The following is a 21,686-nucleotide window of genomic DNA, read 5'->3' as shown; positions in this document are numbered from 1 at the left end:
TGTCTGCTCCCAATACTCCAAAATCGGAATGGTGAGAGCAGAGGCTGAGTCAGACAAGTGTGTCCTGCTCAGCTTCGCTGACTCACTGCCACTGCCTGTGCAGGACACCTGATCTGCTTTTGTAGCCTAGGTAATTCTGAAGGAGAACAAAACTGCACCCCCCAAAGGCTTATCCGTGCCAGAAGCTTTTGCAAATGGAAGAAAGGCTTCAGGGGAGTGATCTCATGGTGCTTCAGGCTTTCTGTCCCTTTGCAAAAGCTTTTGGTGTGGAGAAGCCTGAAGGAGCTGCACGTGTGCATGTGGTGTGCGCGCTGGCCCACTGCTCAGACAGCCCTCTTCCCCTCTCCTTCCCCCTCTCCAAGCCGCAAAGGTTGGGAATCGCTGATTTAAAGGCAAACTTGGCTTTGGGATAAAATGTGCTTGCTGAGTGAAGTAGCCAATATTACTCAGCAATCCATGATATAAATTAAGACTTTTCAAGTATTTATCAATATTCCTACTATCACTGGAAATTGAAGATGGTAGGAGAATACAAGTATTTCCATGCCTTTTTGTTAGTGTGTTACATCATAATAAAATGCTGGAAGCGCCATTGCTTGCTGTAAGTTCAGTCTAACCAAAAATATTTGGACGATTAAAATTTGAATTGCATCCATTCTGGATGTGTCCACATAATATAGTCATGGAGAAAAAGTAGTTGAATATTTTGTTTTAAATCTGTCCCTGATTATCTCCTGCATGTCACATTCTTTCTAATGTTTTTAAAGAAAACAATAGAAACCTTAATTCTGTAATATTGCTTGGATTTTATTCCTATTAAGTGCAGGTAAGTGCAACGCTAAAGCTGGATTTATATACAAAATTGGGTGGAAAATTATGCAACTTTATGATCAGCATGATTGGCTAAGGAATTCTGGGAGTTGAAGTTCACAGATCATAAAGTTGCCATAGTTGCCACCCCTGATTCAAAAAGCTGACTACTGACCTTTGAGCGGCAAATGTCAAAGACAGACATGCTTTGTTCTCACCTTTTTATTTATTTGAAGGCAGGTGGAGAAAGTTGTTCCATGCCAGGGTTTTTAAGTGTAAATCCTGATGATTGATTTTTGGGGGCCACCTGATTCCATAAAGATTCTGAGCAGCTTACAATATTTAGAGATTTACAAGATTTGGTCTGAAGGTTTGATCCTGATTTAATCCTGATATGTTGGTGTTGACCAGAACTACAAAAATATTTATTCTAGAAAAATAAACAAGGAAAAAGCTTAAGGTAATTTGTGACAATAGAGAGCAGAAAGAAAGGATGAGATTTGTATATATTGTCATCATTAGAAAATAATTCCCAGGGTTAGTAGAGTTACATGGAATTACTATTTCCTGGAAAAAAAGCACAGGTTGATGTTTTTGTTTATATTTGAAAGCATGACTAGAATGAATTCCATACACCTTTAGTATTCTATACATACCACACAGTTTTCTAAATTTAAAACATCCATTCATAGCAAGGTCAAACCAGGATTTGGCTTCCAAATGACTATTAATAAGTTATAGCTTCCTATAATCTCTGCCCTATCTATTTTTCCACCACAAGAAAAAAAAAGTGGCAGAAACCTAGCAAGCCATGTTTAAGACACTGGAAAAAGTGCAGAGAAGAGCAATAAAAATGATTAGGGGGCTGGAGGCTAAAATGTCCAAAGGACGGTTACAGGAATTGGGTATGTCTAGTCCAACGATGTCAACCTTGCGGCCCGCAGCCCAAATGCGTCACGTGCTGTCCCCGCCCAGTTTAGCAAAGGGGAAAAAAGTCCTGATATGTCACGTGACACCACCATGAGGATGTGAGTTTAACGCCCCTGGTCTAATCTAATAAAAAAGAACTAGGGCTGACATGATAGCACTGTTCCAATATTTGAGGGGCTCCTACAAAGATGAAAGGGTCAAACTATTTTCCAAAGCACCAAAAGGCAAGACAAGAAACTGGTTGAAAACTAACCAAGGAGAGAAGCAACTAAAGAGAAATTTTCTAAGGGTGAAAGCAATCAATCAATGGAATAGCTTGCCTTCAGAAGTTGTAGGTGCTCAATCATTGGAGACTTTCAAAAAGAGACTGGACAACGATTTGTCTGAAATAGTATAGATCTCCTACTTGAGCAGGGGTTTGGACTAGAAGACTTCTGAAGTCCCTTCCAATTCTTATTATTCTATAAAAATGTCTAGAATTTATAGTGTAGGAATTTTGAGAATTTCAACCAAAAATCCATGTCACCTAAAATGTAGACAAAGCCCGAAAGACTGGTCAGATAAATTGATTTTGATTAACTGGTAATATCTAATAGCAGTCTAACTATTTAATAAAAAAATCAAAGTTGCATTTCCAAGCATCAAATATCTTGCTCTTGCCTTAAAATAATTTTGCATTATTTACTGCCATTTTTAAAAATATTTAAAACTTGGCATCCTGTACCAATTCTTGTATATGAGAGATCAGCCACAATAAAACAAAAGTCAATGTGCTGGATTTACTTTACATGGAGTGTGAGCTCACTGGAATTTGATACACAGCACAGATTTAAAAAAATATAAAATCAACAAAACAGAAAATTTTCGCTATCAGTGAAGGAAATAATATTAAATGGATCAATTGCATAAAATGTCTGAAATTTAAGTATCACAGAGAAATATTTTTCACATTTCATCCATCCAATAGCAGCAACCATTTTATTTACCTGAGGTATTTTGATTGTCTTTTATTGTCTCAGGATGTCTTAGCTCTCTTCTCCTAGATCCTCTGCTTTTTGCACCCTGGTGCTTCTACCTTTCTGTCTTAATGTAGCTGCTTAGTGATTTCTGCTACCATTGCCTGTCAGTCACATGGATGTATTTACCTGATGTTTCCCATATAACCTTGCGTGTGAGACAGTAAGAATTTCACAGGCTGTGCCATCAATGAAGAAAAAAAAGTAGGAAAAAAATGGATAAAAATGAAATAAATGCAATAGTGTAAGGCATGTGACAAGGCAGTTGGCACACCTTTCCTTTAAAAGGACATCATTCTCACAAATGATTTATTTATTTTGTTAGATGTTTATCCTGTCTTTATTACTTTATAAGGAACTCAAGGTGGAGAACTTATCTAATATTCCTTCCTCCTCTTAGTTTCTCCACAACCACAACATAAGAAGTGGTTTGGGCTGGGAGAGAGTGACTGGTCACTCAGCCATTTTTTCAAGCCTAAAATGGAACTAAATCTCAGAGTCTCTTGGTGTTTAGGCTAGCATCTTAACCACTACTTTGTTTATAAAGGAGGAAGGAATATCAAAATAACTTGTAAGAATTGCATGTGAAAACAGGGTTGGAGGAAACAAACTTGTAAAACTGCAAACACCACAGATAACATTTCAGAATGATTTCCCATAGAATGATGCAAAAGACAAGAGAAGTTGTAGCAAATTACAATCTGAGGTGGAACTGTTAGTAGGAAAGGAGATTAGAATGAACAATAATACTTTACAAGAATCATCAAACCTGAAGTCAAGATGTTATTTATTTGCCCAAGGTGAGCATTCCTTTTAATTTGAAACCTACTCGCTCCAGCGAGATGAGCAGCCAGAAATGACAAGGAATGACTGGGAGGGGAGGGGTGGGTCGGGCCAGGCCTGGTGAGGAGAGGCAGGGCAAGGCAAGGCACCCCTTGAGCGATGTTAAGTTGGCCATGCCCACCCAGCCATATTACCACCCAGCCACGCCTACCTAGCTGATCATTAGAGCAGAGAACAGGTTGTTAAATTATTTGAATCCCACCACTGGCTATGTTCCATCTTTTTATGCAGAGGACAGCTGAGGCAGTTAAGTAATTTAAAAGGAAAGGATAGTACTACCTGTGACCACATATATAAACTATACACCTGCTCAGTGATTTTTAATCATCACAAGTGATTTATGTTTGTAGTTATATGAATGTCTCCTATTTCTACTGGAATATTTTTTTCTTTGCTATTTCCTTCTTTAAAAAATTCTATAGAGCCATCTAAGATAAAATATAACATTCTTGATTTAAAATTGAATCTTCCAGTTGAGTACTGTGATTTTTGAACAGAAGGCTCTCTATTCAAAATTAACCAAGCACTGGACAGATTATCAAAAATGTAGTTATATGTATAACTACATTATAAACTACATTATGTGTATAACTACAGTATAAAATTAAATCTGTCTTAGGTTGGACTCACACTATTAAATACATTGAAACACCCATATTGTTTTTGACAACACTACTGAAAACATGTCACTGCTTTCTTTTAGGATGTTGTTTTAACTCAAAACTAGCCTATAGCCGCCTTTTTCCTAGTGGCACCCATTCAAGCATCACCCAGATCTGATTCTGCTTAGCATTTTTAATTATTTTAAGGCCAGGTAGAAGCAACCACCTGAGAGACAGATCAATCCACAGGCCTGCCAATTTGTAAATTAAGAAGCAAAATACAGTCTGTCAGTCTTATACAGTAGTTCATGGTTTCAAGATATAAAGAATAAAGACTTTTGTGGAGATGGATGTTAGCTTGGAAGATGAACAATATTGGTTTAGTATTTCATTGAGAACCCGTCAGGGAATACAGGGTGGTAGAGTAGATGGGAACTCAAAGAAACATTTCAGAAGGTGAGGGCAATCCACTTTGTATTATTGCAAAAAAAAAAAAAAGATGTTCCCATGCGGGCTTGGGAATCAGTTTGATTTGAAGTGCATTTTAATAGCTACAACTAGTGGGCTTTATTAAGCTTGATAGGCATAAATTAGGCAGGTCTGCTATAATATCACAAATCATTTCTTTCGCTTGATAATCTTAATTGTCATTTTAAAAAATTGAAAGGCTGATGGGAGATGTTTCAACTCTTAGTTGATCAGTAAGAACTAGTGTTCAAAGAACATTGTCAAACACAATAGGACTATCAAAGAGATCCACTCCCTTGCAAAAAAAGACAATGGGCTGCATAAGAAGTATTCTGAAGTTCCAATCATTTTCTCCGTGTTATTTTGCAAGGTAAATTTCTCATGTCTGCTTTTGAATATTAACAGTAGATGTGATGCCAGTGACACAGGTAAAAAGGATCTGATTACTTACAATATGCTGCATATGTGTGTTTCTAGACAAGTTTTCCCCAATGCACCCTCAGGTATGTTAAGGGTTATGGGAAATTGTCCAGCACACCTGAAAGACAGTATGAAAAGGCTGTTCTAGAGCAGGAGTTCCCAACCTTTGGACTATGGCCTACTAGTGGGCCATGAAAGGTTTACAACTGGGCCACAGAAATGGCCGGCAAGTGCACACACGCATCCTCATTTGCATATGAGCACCGTGGGCATGCACACTCCATTTAAGTGAGCAGCTGGTGCATATGTACCTTGCGCAAATGGAGCTGTGTGCACTTGTCAGCCGCTTGCGCAGAGCCATCTCTTCCTCCCCCCCTTCCCTCCACAGGTTCGCAAAGTTGGAAACATTGGGGAACTCTGTTCTAGAATATATAGCGGCATGTAATAACAAAAAATGTTTTATTAAGTCCGTATGCAAAAAACAAAGCTCTGATTGTAGTTGCTGAAAAGTTGACTACTAAAATCTAATATGATATTTTGGCAATAAAAAGTCAGTTGTAATATAATGCTTTGCTTCTATAGAAAAATTATACATTGATTCTTAATAGAATTACATGCACATTACCAAACATTTTACCAAAATGGGACAGCACTCATGCCACCCTTGATTTCTTCCAGGTTTATTATCTGAAATAATAAATGGTATGCATTATCCACTTGGGTTCTTCTTCTTGTAATAATATGTTATATGGAAAAATTGTTTTAAATGATATAGTGTATGATATAAACATTAATTAATGAATTGAACCATGCACTGTGAGTTAATTTACCAAATTCACCAGATATAAAATCATATTGAATAATAATTGTAAAATCAAAAAAAAGCTTTGGAGGACAGATCCAGCGATGGTATTCAGCAGGTTCTCATCAGTTCTGGAGAACTGGTAGTAGAAATTTTTAGTATTTTGGAGAACTGGCAAATACCACCTCTGACTGGAGATTTTACAGTATCCTTCCCCTGTAACCTCCATCAAGCCATGCCCACAGAACTGGTAGTAAAAAAATTTGAATCCCACCACTGGACATGTCCATTTTTTCACATTAAATAACTTTCTTGGTGTCTACAAAAGCCTGCTCATTAAGCAATATTAATCAAATTCAGTAGACCTATATTGTGTCAACTGTGAAAGACAGAGCTTAATTCTAATGGCATGATTTTATTTGAGTGTTTCCTGGCACTGTAGGAACTTCTGTTGTTTCTAGGCAGTACTTCATTTTATTCTTGTGAGATACAACTTTTTAGTAGAGTGCAGTGTTATTCAAATTTAAATGTGCCTTGTTTAATAAAAAAAAAATCCTTCTTAACATTTGCCGAATTAACCTTTCAACCAACAATCCTCACAACAGTCCAACAGCTTAAAGCAGCAATAGCTGCAGTTGCATTTAAAAGTATTCATAACCGTTGGAAAATAATGACGTTGTTATATATTCTGTCATCATATGTGACTTTTTTTGACAGGCTGGCCTTTGGCAAGTACTACTTTATAGTTGAGATCTTCAGTGCTCCAATAATCTCAATAACTTTGTTTTTCAGAAACATCTTATGCATCCTTTTCTTTCTTCTACTTTGAACTGTATGGAGAGCCATTGGTATATTTCTTCTTTCTTTTACTACAAATTTTCCCTTGTTTACTTTTCATCCTCATCTCCTTCACTCATGCTGCTAATGGATGCTGAGGCAACTTTTGGAGAGGAAGGTGGTGAAGCCTTTCTGAAGAGCCAAGGGGAAGGAGGAGACGGGGAACGTGATGGGGAACGTCCCCGTGTTGGACTGCTTGTGGGACTTTGCCTTGGAGATAAGGCTTGAAGCATGCGCCCACTCCTCTCTTGAAACATCTGCTTCTGGAAACAAAGAAATGTGGACATGTATGGATACAGTAATAGATATATCCTCAGCTCACTCTCTTAATTCTGTTTTTGCCCAATAATCTTTTTATCTTTATGTTTGTTTTTATGGGTAAATGAGATGTCTTTCCCCCAAAAAACTGATGTAGCCAAAGTATATGCAAGGTAGGAGGGATTTCAAGGGGCAATGAAGTAGCAGAGAGAAGGAAAGGATCACAGGTGAGCTTGGAGCACTCTTCTTACATTATTTGAGTGCTTTACAGTGTTTCTGAGAAGGGGAAAAATAAAACATCAAGCAAAATTTTCTTTCATCATGTGATGAGACTTATCAAGGGTTAAATGTTATATTATTTTTAGCATACTAAATTCTTGGGGAAACGAGGAGGATTTTTAGGTAGGAAAACAGTGGGTTTTTTAAAATAAAAAATAATGAAAAAGCCAAAAAAACTAATTAAACACTTATGAACCAGAAGTGTGAATAAAGCACAATTAAGGTTTGTTTTATGCATCCTTCCCATGCAAGTTCACACACTTTTTTAAAAAAATTAAAAAGTATAAATGCAACCAAAATATTGCAACATAGAGCATTGCCTATTTTATACACAAGAAACATATTTTATAAAGCTTTTCATGCCAGCACCAATAACTGTTGTTCAAAACAATTGAACTTCCTACTCTTTAAAAAAAGAAATAAGATTAAACTCTAATGGATTGATTTCTCCATTTTCAATGTTATATATTCCTAATTCTATCTGCTTGAAGGTGAATGAGAGTTCAAATATATTACTGATAATAGCATAGTAACATATGCACATGTATGAATCAAGACGTGAATTAATCTTCTATATTTAATGTCAGCATTGAAATCAATGTTTGAAAAGAAAACTTAACAATATTCATAGACTTAATTTGCCCCATAGCAATATCATTTATTTTTCTAGAACAATGCTAACTCAAGTTGTACTCTTAAGCTGATTATTTTATGTGGCTTCTAACTACAAAGGCTTTCATGCAAATATTAAACTTTAATAGGTACTGCCATGCTGTACAAAAAAACCAAAAGATCTTTTCACTGAAGCTGGTTTGCCAATACAGTTATTGTGAAATCAAATCCATTATATGCAACTTTATCTCCTAAAAATCAGTATTACTGATTACTACTGTATATAGTAGAGTGCTTTTTTAGCATGTATCATTACAAACTGAAGTAAGAAATCTTACATTACTACTTAATAATATATGTTGCATCCGAATGTCCTCAGATTTAATCCCTGGCATTTTAAGAGAGTTGTTCGAACCTGATTTTGAATGTTGAAAGATTTTTAAATATAATCTAGCTCACGATATAATTTTGCTGTTGTATTGTTGTTATATTAATTGCTTTGAGTAGATAAAGCATGCTTTATTTCTCTATTATTTTCAAGATATTGGGGTGTAGAAGATGACTCATCAATAACTTATAAACTATATGTATGTGTGAAAAAATAAATACCCAAGCTCCATCTGGTCCAAATAGTTCTAAGAAGTTGCCAATAAACTCCCTAGACTTTTCTTCCCATTTCTGAATGAGATCATGGCTTTTTTCTTCAACTCTATTCACAAATTCTTTCGATCTTTCTTCCACATTCTTCACTTTTTCTTTCATCTTGTCTACCTGATTTTGAAAACGATATTTCTTCTCCTAATAAAAAAATAAAGGTAACATGAGACATGAAGAAATTTGGTCACTATATATTGAAGTTCATATGAGCAACATTCTATTAAATATTTACATACTGTAAACATCTTTGAGTACTAAAGATAGTAAAAATTACAGGGAATAGAAATATAGTTTCCATGAAAAAAGCATTGAATAGATGAAATCAATATGGTTATTTGAGATTAACAGATTAACAGAGTTGGAAGGGATCATGCAGGTCATGTAGTCCAATCCCCCATCCAAGCAGGAGACCCTACACCAGTGGTTCTCAACCTGTGGGTCGTGGATGCAGTACTCTAGGTGTGGTCTTACTAAGGCTTTATGTGATGAACCAGAGTATATCAGAAATATAACAAAAATCAAAACATAAATAAAAGTCGTTTAACTTGGCTTCACTGTTTAATTGTTCACAGTGGAGGAGTAAACTATTTTCAAAATAACATTTCAAAGGAAAGAAACAGTTCAAATTCAAAGAGCTGATAACGAAGCAAAAACCAAAAACAAACCGCACTGAATAAAGTTCCACGACAGACCAGGATAGATACTTGCCAACTTCAGGAAGATAACCAGGTACAGTCCATTGGAAGAATGCCAAACAAGATAAGCCTTCTTTAGGAATAAAACACTAATTTGTCTCCAGCGTCTGTTAGCACACAGGTCCAAACTCTTATGCAAATCTCACACCTGCAACCCATGAAGAGGATCATGGATCTCTCCTCCTGAGTAGACCACGTTTTACCCTAATCCTCTCCTTCCTCTGTGCCCTAGGATGGATAAGGGATGGGCCTGGATCCTCCTCTGACTGCTCAGCCGGCCTCTGCCCTTCCCCAGCCTCCTCCACCACCTCTGGAGCCACACTTCCATTCCCTGTTGGCTGTTCCTCCTCTTCCTGAGTCTCCACCAGGGGCATGACACTATCCCCCCCTGCAGGGCCCCCTCCCCCGGGACCAGGCAGATGAGGACGTTGATGAAATCAAGCATGGAAATCATGGACCAAATGAGGAGCATGAATATCAGTGGCATCAACCCAGGTGAAGTCCTCTGGTCCATAAACTTTCCATGCCACCAAATACTGAAATCGGCCCTGCAACTGGTGTGAATCTCGGATGCTATCCACTTCATACTCCACCTCTCCCTGAGGGGCTAACGGGCCCGTTGGTGGAGGAGCTGATCTATAAGGGCTGTCGGCCAATACAGGGATTAACAAGGAGCAATGAAAAACAGGATGGATACGTGTGGTCCATGACCGGGAGAGACTAAAAGCTACAGTATTGATCACTGCCTCGACTGGAAAAGGTCCCAAGTAACGGTGATCGAGCTTTTTCTATGGCCATGTTGTTGGTAAGTATTGAGTAGAGAGCCACACCCGATCGCCTACCGCTAAAGGCAGAATATCACGATGATGTCGGTCTGCAAAGCGTTTGTAGTCCTCCTTGGCTCTCTCTAGTTGGTCTTAGACCACGTGGTGCACGGCTTTTCACTCTTGCAAGAATGTATCCACTGCCAGAACTGGGGAGTCGGGGCTAAAGGGAAAAGTCGTGGATGAAAACCATAGTTGGCAAAGAATGGGGACACATGGGTGGATGCATGCTGAGCATTGTTGTAAGCAAATTCTGCCACCGGCAGAACTTCTACCCAATTGTCTTGTTGAGTATTGCTGAAACAGCAGAGATACTGCTCCAAAATAGCATTCACTCTCTCTGTCCCCCCATCAGTTTCGGGGTGATGGTGGACAACAGACACGCCTGAACCTGCAGTTTCGTGAGTAGGGTGTGCCAGAAGCGTGCCGTAAATTGTACCCCCCCGATCTGATCCTATTCGGTCTGGTAACCCATGCAACCGGAATACATGGGAGATAAACAACTGGGCCATTATTCTGGCTGTAGGAAGACCCATACGTGGAATAAAGTGGGCCATTTTAGTCAACATATCTACCACCACCAAAATGGTTGTAGCACCCTTTGATGGTGGCAATTCAGTGATGAAGTCCAATGAAAATGCCCCCCAAGGTTTTTCAGGTGTGGGCAATGGCTGCAAGAGACCAGGGGGTGCACCAGGAGCATACTTGGCTTGTCAACAGATCACACAGAATGCCACATATCACGACACATCATGCTTAAGTCTCGGCCACCAAAATGTCCTTGAAATGAGGTGCAGTGTTTTGAACACCCCAAAGTGTCCTGCCGCCAGATTATCATGACATTGATGTAAGATAAGGCCATGAAGAGGACCTCCAGGCACGTAAATATGATCACAGAACCACAACAGGTCCCCAATATATTCCCAAGGAGTCTCTTGTCTCCCATTCTCATCCAATTCACGACACCGAGCTGCCACAAATGGATCCTGTTGCTGTGCCTCCTGAATCCTCACTCAAAGGTCCACAGGCTCCTCTGTGGCTGCAAACCGCTCCAAAGGAATGACCGTCTGGAGCAAGATTTTGTCCTCCCTTTGGGTATACTCGGGCTTCTGGGACAATGCATCAGCGTTGATTCCCCCCACTTGGAACATAGGTCACCAGCTCCGCAGGTAGATCCAAGTCCACAGGCGTAATCACACCTCCTACACAGGAACGCAAGCAATGGTTGGCACACTTCCTATCAAGAAATTGCACAGTTCCAGACAACCAGACAATCTGTAGATCATGGGCCTGTAACCACTCCAAACCCAGCACCACCTGAAAATGAGGTACTGCGGCAATGTAGAATATGGCTTCCTCCACATGCTGCCCAATACACGTGCGAAGGGGTTTGGTTGCAGCAACCACAGGTGCTGAACAAAGGGGCCGAATATCAATCATCTCCACCATTACTGGCGGGGACACCTGTTGCTGGGGAATGAACCACTGCTCGACAAAATGAGCATCCATGAAATTGGCTGTGGCCCCTGAGTCGACCAAGGCTTGGATCTCCACCGCTCCATGACCAGGCACAAACACACTTGCTGTCAGCACAAGATGCTTCACCAATGACGACTGGGGTGGAAATGTCAAAGATGGCGAGGATGGCAAGGATGGGGAAGATGGCGGGCCTAGGGACTTTGAAACCTGACCTACAGACCCCCATAGGCCAGGTGATACTTATTTCCTGTCACCACTGATGTTGCTGCTGTGGATGTCTTAACAGGACACTTGGCCACAAAATGGCCTTGATTGCCACAACAGAGGTATAACCCATCACAACGACACCTATCCTTTTCTACTTGGGACAGGCAAGGGCGGGCAGCCCCCAACTGCATGGGCTCTTCCAAAGGCACTTCCACCAAAGGCGCCACTTTGCTGGGAACAGATGCAGTCTCCATCCGTCGTCGCACCCGTCACTGCTAAAGCCTAGCATCAATACGAAGACACAGATGCATGAGCTCCTGAAGGGTGCAAGGGCATTCAGTGCATGCCAACTCATCCAGGAGCTCTGATGACAAACCCTCCTGGAACTGGGCTAACAGTGCTGCCTCATTCCATTGTATGTCCTGGGCAACCACCCAAAAGCTAGTAATATAATACACGAGCGAGCCACGCCCCTGCTTCAACTGTCTCAAACGTCTGTTTGCTGTTTGGCTCCGAAAAGGGTCCTCAAACATGGCCTGGAAATGATGGCAAAACTTGGCATAATTGTCCAACACCTGGTTGGGCTGGGTCAACAGAGGCATCACCCATCGTGCTGCAGAGCTTGACAACAAACTAATCAAAAACCCCACCTTATCCTGGTCAGTGGAGAAGTCCTCTGGCCGAAGGCTCATATAAACCTGGCACTGCCCCAAAAATGATGGAAATTGGGCCAGCAATCCATCAAATTTATCTGGCACCACTACCGGGCATTTATGGCGTGGCCGGGCAGCTTGCATCTGCGCAACCTGTGCAGTCAAAAGAGCCACTTGCTGGCTTTACTGGGCATTGTCTGCTCTGAGCTGATCCATGGTCACCCCACGAAAAGCAGAAACAAGTTGAAGGGGTGGCTGGAGACAAAATGTGATGACCCAGAGTATATCAGAAATATAACAAAAACCAAAACGTAAATAAAAGTCCTTTAACTTGGCTTCACTGTTTAATTGTTCACAGTGGAGGAGTAAACTATTTTCAAAATAACATTTCAAAGGAAAGAAACAGTTCAAATTCAAAGAGCTGATAACGAAGCAAAAACCAAAAACAAACCGCACTGAATAAAGTTCCACGACAGACCAGGATAGATACTTGCCAACTTCAGGAAGATAACCAGGTACAGTCCATTGGAAGAATGCCAAACAAGATAAGCCTTCTTTTAAAACCAAAATTTCTTTACCTTTGTATTTCAGTGGCTTCTCTCTTGCTGCTTGCAATATTTGTGTCTTCAAAGATTTTTTAATAAATCTAATATGAACTTCTCTGGGTAGGTTATTTCTCATCGCATATCTTGTAAAAACTCGATATATCTCATCAATTCCATCCATCATCTTCTCTTCTGTTATCTCGAGCGCCTCCGCCAGAATTCCTACCATTATCGCAGCCAAATCTTGTCCTTTTTCTTCTTCTATATTTTGGAATCTAAGATAAAATTCTGATCTATCCAACTCCCACTTCAACATCTCACTTTTTTCTTGTTCAATCGCTGTTAATCTATTGTCGATATTTCCAATTTTCTCCTCTCTTTGTTTGCCTCCCTCTTCAACATTTTGGAGTCTCTCTTCATATTTTTCCATCATCTGTTCCATCCTACCTGTTCTTTGTTCAATAGTATCCATTTTTACCTTAAGATCTTGAATTCCTTGCATAATCATCTGGAAGGATACTCTTTCTTGTTCTTTTTCTTTCTCTTTATCTTGCTTTAACAATGTCTGAATTGAGCGCTGTCCAGATGGTGGGGAGGCAGAAGCAGACATAGAGGCACCCGAAGATATAAATTTCTTACTCATTTTAAGTGGTTCCAACTCTTCAAGTTTTTTCAAGTTTTAATCCACAAAAAAAAAAGAGAAAAAAAATATGAAATTATAATCCAAGGTAAAAAGGCCAACAATAAAAAAGCTAAAAGTGAGAGAAAAAAAGAAAAAAAAGAAAAAAAATTCTTCAAATTCTTCCTGACCTTAGTCCAATAAAAAGAGAAAAAAAAAACCATAAAAAAAAGTAACAGTAAAAATAAAAACCCAATAATAATAATAAACAAGACAAAGCCAAAAAAGAAGAAGGGAAGAAGAAAAAGAGAAAAAACAAAAAACAAAACAAAAACCAAGAAAAATAAGTTTCTTCAGATTCCACACCTTAGTCCAGCCAGAAAAAAAAGAAAAAGAAAAAACCTCAATTGAAAAAAGGAAAAAGAAATAGTCCGCTGATGTACATTAAAAAAAAAAAGGAAAAAAGAAAAAACAGGATCCAAATAGGCAAAAGAAAAAATAAAATCAGTTAAATCAAAATAAAATATAAGTAGAAAAAAGAAATTCAGAGGCTTCCCTTTGCAAATAAATCAAGCTTAAAAGTAAGGACCTTGATGTTAGTGAAGGGGTTGGCAGAACTCAAAAAAAAAACAACAACACTGCACTCTATTTAATTATCCAAGGCTCTAATTATAACTCCCTTCTCTTTCCCACAAGCTTCAAAGCTGAGCCATGTATATCCAGAAAGACACCTGTAATAATATTCCACAAAGTGCTTTCCTCTATCTTATCAGGGGATGTCCTTGAGAAGAAGAGTCTGTTTTTTATTTTTTTTTTAAATATTTCCGAGCCTCTAGGTGGCAGTGTTACAAAGTATCATAGTTCTCACTTTCCCCCCTCCTCTCTTAAGAGAAAGCCGGCTTGCAATACACAAAACAGAAACAGAAAAATCAAACAAAGTCAAGAGAAGCCTCTAGCCCAGAAAAAAAAAAAAAAAAAAAAGTCCAGAAGAAGAATAAAACATATGAATATATAGAAAAAAGAAAACAGTCCAGTTATCCAATAAATAACAATAGAGTCCGGAAGCAAAGAAAAGGAAAAAAAATGGATTCTCTCTTTGACGTTTCCCTAAAAAAACGCCGCTAAGTCAATTTTGTCAAAAAACAAAACAAAAATCACACAGGTTTCTTCAGATAATTAGAGTAAACTTTCAAAATTCAAAAAATTAAATAAAAAAAAAGAAGTTCTCACCCAACCGACAAACTCTTTCTCAAACTCTTTCCATCTGGAGCCGCCCCGGCCTCAGCAGCATGGGGGCTGCCTCTCCGCCGCTGGCAAGAAGAGCTTCACCCGGGCTCTCCAGGGATTTTGCGGTATCCCCGGAGTCCTCAGGGTATGCTCTTCACGATGGCTGTCCCTACGGGACAGCGTAGGTCCGTTGGACCGGCCGGTGGCGGAGATATCGGCTGCAATCGAGGACTCGATTGCAGACCGTATCGCCACGGCGCAAGCTCCTCCCATCTCCCAAGATAAGCCTTCTTTAGGAATAAAACACTAAGTTGTCTCCAGCGTCTGTTAGCACACAGGTCCAAACTCTTATGCAAATCTCACACCTGCATCCCATGAAGAGATCATGGACTCCTGAGTAGACCACGTTTTACCCTAATCCTCTCCTTCCTCTGTGCCCTAGGATGGATAGGGGATGGGCCTGGGTCCTCCTCTGATTGCTCAGCCGGCTTCTGCCCTTCCCTAGCCTCCTCCACCACGTCTGGAGCCACACTTCCATTCCCTGTTGGCTGTTCCTCCTCTTCCTCAGAGTCAGTCTCCACCAGAGGCATGACACCTTATAGAGTGATATTAGTAGCCCACTTGATCTTGATTGTATCCCTCTGTTATGCCATTTAGGATTGCATTGGCTTTTTGGGCTGCCACCGCACACTGCTGGCTCATATTTAGCTGGTTGTCCACTAAGACTCCAAAATCCCCCTCACAGTTACTGCTATTAAGCCTGATTTTACCTCATCTATATGTATACTTTTGGTTTTTCTTGCCTAAGTGTAGGACTTTATTTTTCTCTACATTGAATTTCATTTTGTTACATAGGGCCCAGTGTTCAAGTCTGTCAAAATCCATCTGGATCTTCTACGGTGTTAGCTATTCCTGCCAGCTTAGTATCATCTGCAAATTTGGTAAGTTCCCCTTCTATTCCCTCATCTAAGTCATTTATGAAGATATTAAAGAGTACTGGGCTGAAGACGGAACGTTGTGGCACCCCACTACTTACTTCCCTCCATGTAGATTTAGACCCATTAAGGACTACTCATTGAGTACAGTTTGTCAGCCAGTTACAAATCCATCTGGAGGTGATACTATCTATACCACTTTTTTCTAGCTTACCAAGAAGTAGGTTGTGGTCTACTTTGTTGAATGCCTTGCTGATGTCTAAGTATATTATGTCCACATTATTTCGCTGGTCTACTAATTTAGTCACTATGTTGAAGAATGAAATAAGATTGGTTTGGCATGATCTGTTTTTGAGAAACCCGTGCTGGTTGCTAGTTATTATTTTACTTGTTTCTAGATTTTGGCAGATCTGTTTTTTTATTATCTTTTCCCAGTATCTTCCCGGGTATTGATGTTAGGCTGATTGTACTGTAGTTTCCTGGGTCTGTTCCCCCCCGCTCCCTTCTTTGAAGATGGGAACTACATCAGCTCTTTTCCAATCTTCTGGTAGTTCCCTGGTGCTCCAGGATTTTTGAAAGATGTACAGTTGTTCTGAGATGATATCTGCCAGCTCCTTTAGAACTCTGGGATGTAATCCATCAGGTCCCAATGATTTGTATTCATCAAGATCAGAAAGGTGTTGCCTTATTATTATTTTTGCTTATTTTAACTTTAATTTCTAGTCTGTCTTTTACAGTTATGTTTTTGGTAGGTTGGGCTATAGTTTCTTTTGCGTGAAGACCAATGCAAAGAATAAGTTAAGCAGCTTTCTCTCTGTCCCTGTTACTTTCTTGCCGTCTTCTCTCTTTAGTGAAGTGATTGTTTCCTTGATTTTTTTTTCTTGTTATTTATATGTTGGAAGAAACTTTTTTCATTATCTTTGATTTTTGTTGCAAGTCTTTGTTCATTCTGAGTCTTTGCTTTCCAGACTTCACCTTATCTGCTGATATTTTGCCTTAGTTTTGTTTCCCTCTTTCCATTTTTTGTACATGTCCTTTTTGTCTTTCAATTTGTCAGAGAGACCTTTGTACAGCCATGCTGATTTCTTATTTGATTTCTTGTTGTTTTTTTCTCAGTGGTACTGTGCTGGTCTAGGCTTTTATGATCATCCTTTTCAGAGTTTCCCAAGATTCTTGAGTTATTTTCCCCTTTAGGATTTTCATCCAAGGAATCCTTCCCAAGTTATCTCTGTGTTAAAATCTGCTCTTTTAAAATCTAAGACTCTAGTATCATTATGTTCTATTGCTTGTGTTTGTGTTATGTTGAACTCTATGATAACATGGTCACCCTCACACAAGCTTCCTGTTTCAACTCCCTCTATCACTTCTTCTGTTTGTAAGAATTAGTATGGCTAATCCAGTATATCTGTCCCTCTAGTTTCCTCCTCTACCTTTTGGACAACAAAGTTGTCAGCTTGGTTGGTTAGGAACCTATTTGATTTTTCAGCTGGTGCAGAATTAGTCTTCCAATTGATATCAGGGTAATTTAAGTCCCCCATTACTATTGTAGTGTGTTGCCTACATATATTTATGAGTTGGTTGGCAAAAAGCACATCTATTTTTTCTGCTTGATTGGGTGGGCAACTTTTGTGAACACGCATTTGGAAAATGTCTGCTTACCTTAAGGACATATGGGCTGGATACTATTATATAAACATGGATAAGATAATGTGGATAAAAGTGCCAACCAATGTAATCTAGATGTTACTGTTTCAAAAATTCAAAGTAGCTTACTATAAATAGACTCACATAAAGAAGAAAGCACATCTGATTATACAGTATATGCATAAGTGGTCAATGCTTATGACTAAAAAACACAAAGAGGAAGCAGTATAGCTGGACTGTATGACAACTATACATTATTTTTAGAGTAAAGGTAGTATGATTTGTCCATATGCATTAAATGTTGGGAAAATTAAATTTAAAAACACAAAGTTCATTGGAACACCTCATGGAGGCAACGAAGTGTCAGAAAGTCCAGTTTTGTGGCCAAATACAAAGGGAGACTAGAGTTCAGAAAGTGTTGGGAAAGTGCCAGTCAAGCTGGACAGAGGGTCAAGTACCAATAAAGGAGGATATTTGTAGCTCAGGGTTGAAATGAGGGGTCCTTGGTGCTCTATGAGCTTTCTTGCTTTTTTGCAGAGGTTTCATTACCTCTGCAAGAAAACATCAGCAGCAGTAGTAAGTGCTGTTTACTGTCAGTTTATATTCTGGTGACTTGCCTGTCTGTATGGGTGTGGGTGATCTTAGAGATTCTTTGGTTGGGCTGTTTACTGATGGCTTTTTGGCAGTTTGTTGATTGGGGTATTGTTTACTTAATTGTTGGACTGAAATTAACCTTGGAGTTAATCTATGGTGATCTGGTTGCTGATTACTGGTGAAGAGTTTTTGGAGTCTTTTTGTTCTCTTTTGTCTCTATAGATGTTATTAATGTCTATGTGTTTATTGATGGCTGATCTGTCAGAGTGCCTGGTTTCTAAAAATTCCCTGGCATTTTTAGATTTGGCCTGGTGTAGCATTGTCACACTTTCCCAATTAAAACTGTGGTTAAATCTATCTATATGTTGTGAAATTAAATAATTTTTGTCATGTCTTCTGGCTGCCAGTTGGTGTTCATGGATGCGTTCTGCCAGTCTTCTGCCTGTTTGTCCTACATAGTGATTGTTGCAGTTCTTACATTGTATGTTATAGATGACTCCTGTTTTTTTTTCTAGGGTTGCTGGATCTTTTGGTTTGCTTAGGATGTTTTGAAGGGCTTTGGTTGGGTTGTGTGCTATGCTGATTCTATATGGTGTAGTAGTCAGTTGGTGGTTTCTCAGATATTCTGAGAGGGTCAAGTGGAGGTCTAGATTGAAGTCCTTGTGTGACTACAAAAATGTGCAAATTATCTCACAATATTTGGCAGTAAAAGCTGTATATGCATGTGAAATAATTACAGTTTTTTTCCTCATCCTTATGATCTTAAGAATATAACTTATTTGTATATACACCTCCAAACAACAAACATGAAATAATCATAAACTGAAGGATTTTAGAACAGAAAATGGAGGGTTTTTTAAAATTTTAAAATCTTGAATTTAATTAATTATGGTAAAGAGATTATGTTAATTTAAATTTTAAAATATGCTTAGAGAAATACAGCAAAACAAACTTCACTGTCTTCCTAACCATGCTGCAATCATTACATAATCAATTACATATTTTTTCAAGTAAAATATAATTAGAATGATTGATGCACTTACATTTATAAAGCTGACATTCAACTCTTTAGCAGTATATCCTCTTTGCAAGTTGCGACGGGCATAGACATCATAATCACGTACAATTCTAGTGATAATATCTGAAGTTGAGATACCTTCAGTTCTCTGAGTTGGTACAAACATACCTTTTGAAAGGAGAAAAAGAAAACAGAACTGTGATAAAAACTCCAGCTTTTGTATGATTAATTATTTCAAAATGGTTGAGGCCCTTGTTTCCTCTCGCTTGGGTTAGTGAAAAACACTTTACATGGGATTGTCCTTGAGGAGCATTCAACTTCCCTTTTGGCATTTAGAAAGTCTATACTGAAAGTGCCTGAGGCTGAAGTAGTATGATCAATCCCATTTCAAAGAGAAAGTATTTTACTTTTAGATTAGTTGATTGAGAAAAACTTCCAGTGATGAGGTATGGACAAGTAGAGGTGCTGAAGCTTGCTCGGGGCTTTATGCTACCTTTTCTTGCTGTTGGAGCGACCCTCAGGGGTGCAGGTATCCTGCAGAGAAACGTGTCGGTGTGTGGTGTCTCGAGTTGTGGAGAGGGCGACTCTCATCATGACGCAGAGAGACCCTGTAGAGACCAACAAACAAGAGACTGCCATCCAGTAATGGTGGTCCTGAAGTCTGGATCGCTACCTACAAGAGGAAGTGAGTGAGTGACAGACTGTGGTGAACAGAGAAGAGTGTGAGTGAAGGAATCTGCGATTTTGAGAGAGCATAGAGCATTGGAGAAGTCTCGTAGATGACAACAACATCAGTCAGAGCAAAGCCCGAAAATAGCGTCTAAAAAGTGGATGCAAGAGGCGGTGAAAGCGAAAGGGCTCAGGAAACAGAAGACAGTAAGGACGCAAGCGACCGGACAGAGAAGATAAGAATGTTGGAGAGGCTTGTGGAATTGACACCAACGGGGAAAAAAAAGAGAGGAAAAAGTTAACTTTTGGAATGCGCGAGCGATTTGGATTGCTGCCATTCGGGAAGACTGGATTAACAAGTGTGAGACAGGGGGAAGATCGGAAGTGGGGAAGCAAGCAAAGTTACTATATTTCTATAGACAATACTTAAAAATTCACTGGAGTTCTTTTCCTTTTTTGGACTATTGACTTAGAGGTCTAATAGGTTGAAACCTGTTAATTGAAGAGACCATATGAAATTTGGAAGATTGGAATGCAAGAGATTTGAACGAAAGGAGGAACGGCTATAGCGGAGGGTGCAGTGAGACTGTGAAATCAGAGACATTACTCAGCAATTCTGCACTTCCAGTGTGTTTGGAGATGGAACTTTTTAATTTTAGAGATGGAAAGTTAAACAGTTACATTGGGATACTCCAAGCCCTGTAGCCTCTGCTGTTTGGACTAATTATCTCTCTGATATCAATTTTCCTTTTCTTTCCTCAGGTATTTGATTGTGGTAAATGTGATGTATATCTGATTTAGCTGATGTATTAGCAATACTGAGGTCTATATTTCGCTTTAATATATAGGGGAAAGGAGGGGAATGACAATAATTAACTAATTAAGTATTGATATTTGATTATATTTGTTGATTATATTAGAGTAAATAATTAATTGTGATATCCATATTTCAAATAATTAACTGTTGTATAGTAAGGTCAACTTATTTCCACTTAGACTTATAAACATTTAAAACACTATTTTATAATATTGATATTTAGATTAAGTGTTCCATAGCTTTTATAGATATACAGATTATTAGTACTTAGAATTTAAGTATAGGAATTTTGATATAAATACCAAACTTTATAAATTTAGATACTTTAGAATTTAATTTTGAAATTGTCTTGGATAATATTTATACTTATAAAAGTGTCTAGTCCACTAATTTACTAAGGAAATCAGGAATCAATCAATTAGAGTAGTGTTTACTCCTATCTGTTATTTTTGAATAGTGAATGCTAATTTGGGATAACATATTTAGTATAATACAAAACCAGAAACAAATTCTCAAAGAAATGACCTCTACAACTACTACAACGCTTAAAACTGGGAAGAAGACTATTCCAACATTAACAACCGTGGCGGCATCCCCCTCAACGATGGCACAAAAGACAATTGAGGAACCATTGCCTGGGGAGAAACAACTCTCTATCACAAATGCCAATATCCAGTCGAAACTCCTCACCTTACAAGAATCTATGCTGAAGCTCCAAGAAATGATGACGAAAAATCATACGGAGACAAGAGCTGATACAAATAAACTAAAAGAAGAGCTGGGGAAATTAAAGGAGGAAATGAAAGTAGATATTTCAAAGTTGGATGAAAAAATTGGAACAATCCAGCAAGCAATAGAGAGAAACAAATCGATAATAAAGGAGGTAGAGAAAAGGACTGAACAAACTGAAAATAAACTGGAAATGGGTGAGGAACATCTAAGGAATGTGAGCAAAGAAATGGAAGACTCCCTTGTCTGTTTGGAGATGGATAAGGCCGCAGCATATTCGAGATTCCAGAACATAGTGGAATCAAAAGAAGAGGATCTGGAACAAGTGATAACAGAAATACTAGCAGAAGTGTTGGAAAAAGACAAAGATGATATTCTGAAAGAGTTGGACAAAGTTTATAGAGTGAGTACAAATTATGCAAGACTCCACAAATGTCCAAAAGAAATTCACATAAGATTTGCTAGAAGAAAGGTCCAAGATATTATATACAAAATAT

General features: G+C 38.8%; 1 protein-coding gene across 1 annotated transcript in view; it reads right to left on the bottom strand.

Annotated features, from left to right (window-relative positions):
• Positions 1 to 5,522: 5,522 nt before the first annotated feature.
• The window catches only part of PCYT1B (phosphate cytidylyltransferase 1B, choline), a 94,153-nt gene continuing 77,989 nt past the window's right edge, over positions 5,523 to 21,686 (bottom strand). The window contains exons 6-8 of the mRNA XM_026721313.2: positions 19,000 to 19,142; positions 8,487 to 8,675; positions 5,523 to 6,991 (exon numbers count right to left, since the gene is read on the bottom strand). Coding sequence (XP_026577098.1) covers positions 6,779 to 6,991; positions 8,487 to 8,675; positions 19,000 to 19,142 — 545 coding nt within the window. The 3' untranslated portion in view covers positions 5,523 to 6,778. The remainder of the gene's footprint in view (positions 6,992 to 8,486; positions 8,676 to 18,999; positions 19,143 to 21,686) is intronic.

Source organism: Pseudonaja textilis, chromosome 8, assembly GCF_049901715.1.
Source record: "Pseudonaja textilis isolate UNSWEBS1 chromosome 8, rPseTex1.2, whole genome shotgun sequence".
Lineage (NCBI taxonomy): Eukaryota > Metazoa > Chordata > Lepidosauria > Squamata > Elapidae > Pseudonaja > Pseudonaja textilis.
This window is presented reverse-complemented; position numbering and strand designations above follow the sequence as displayed.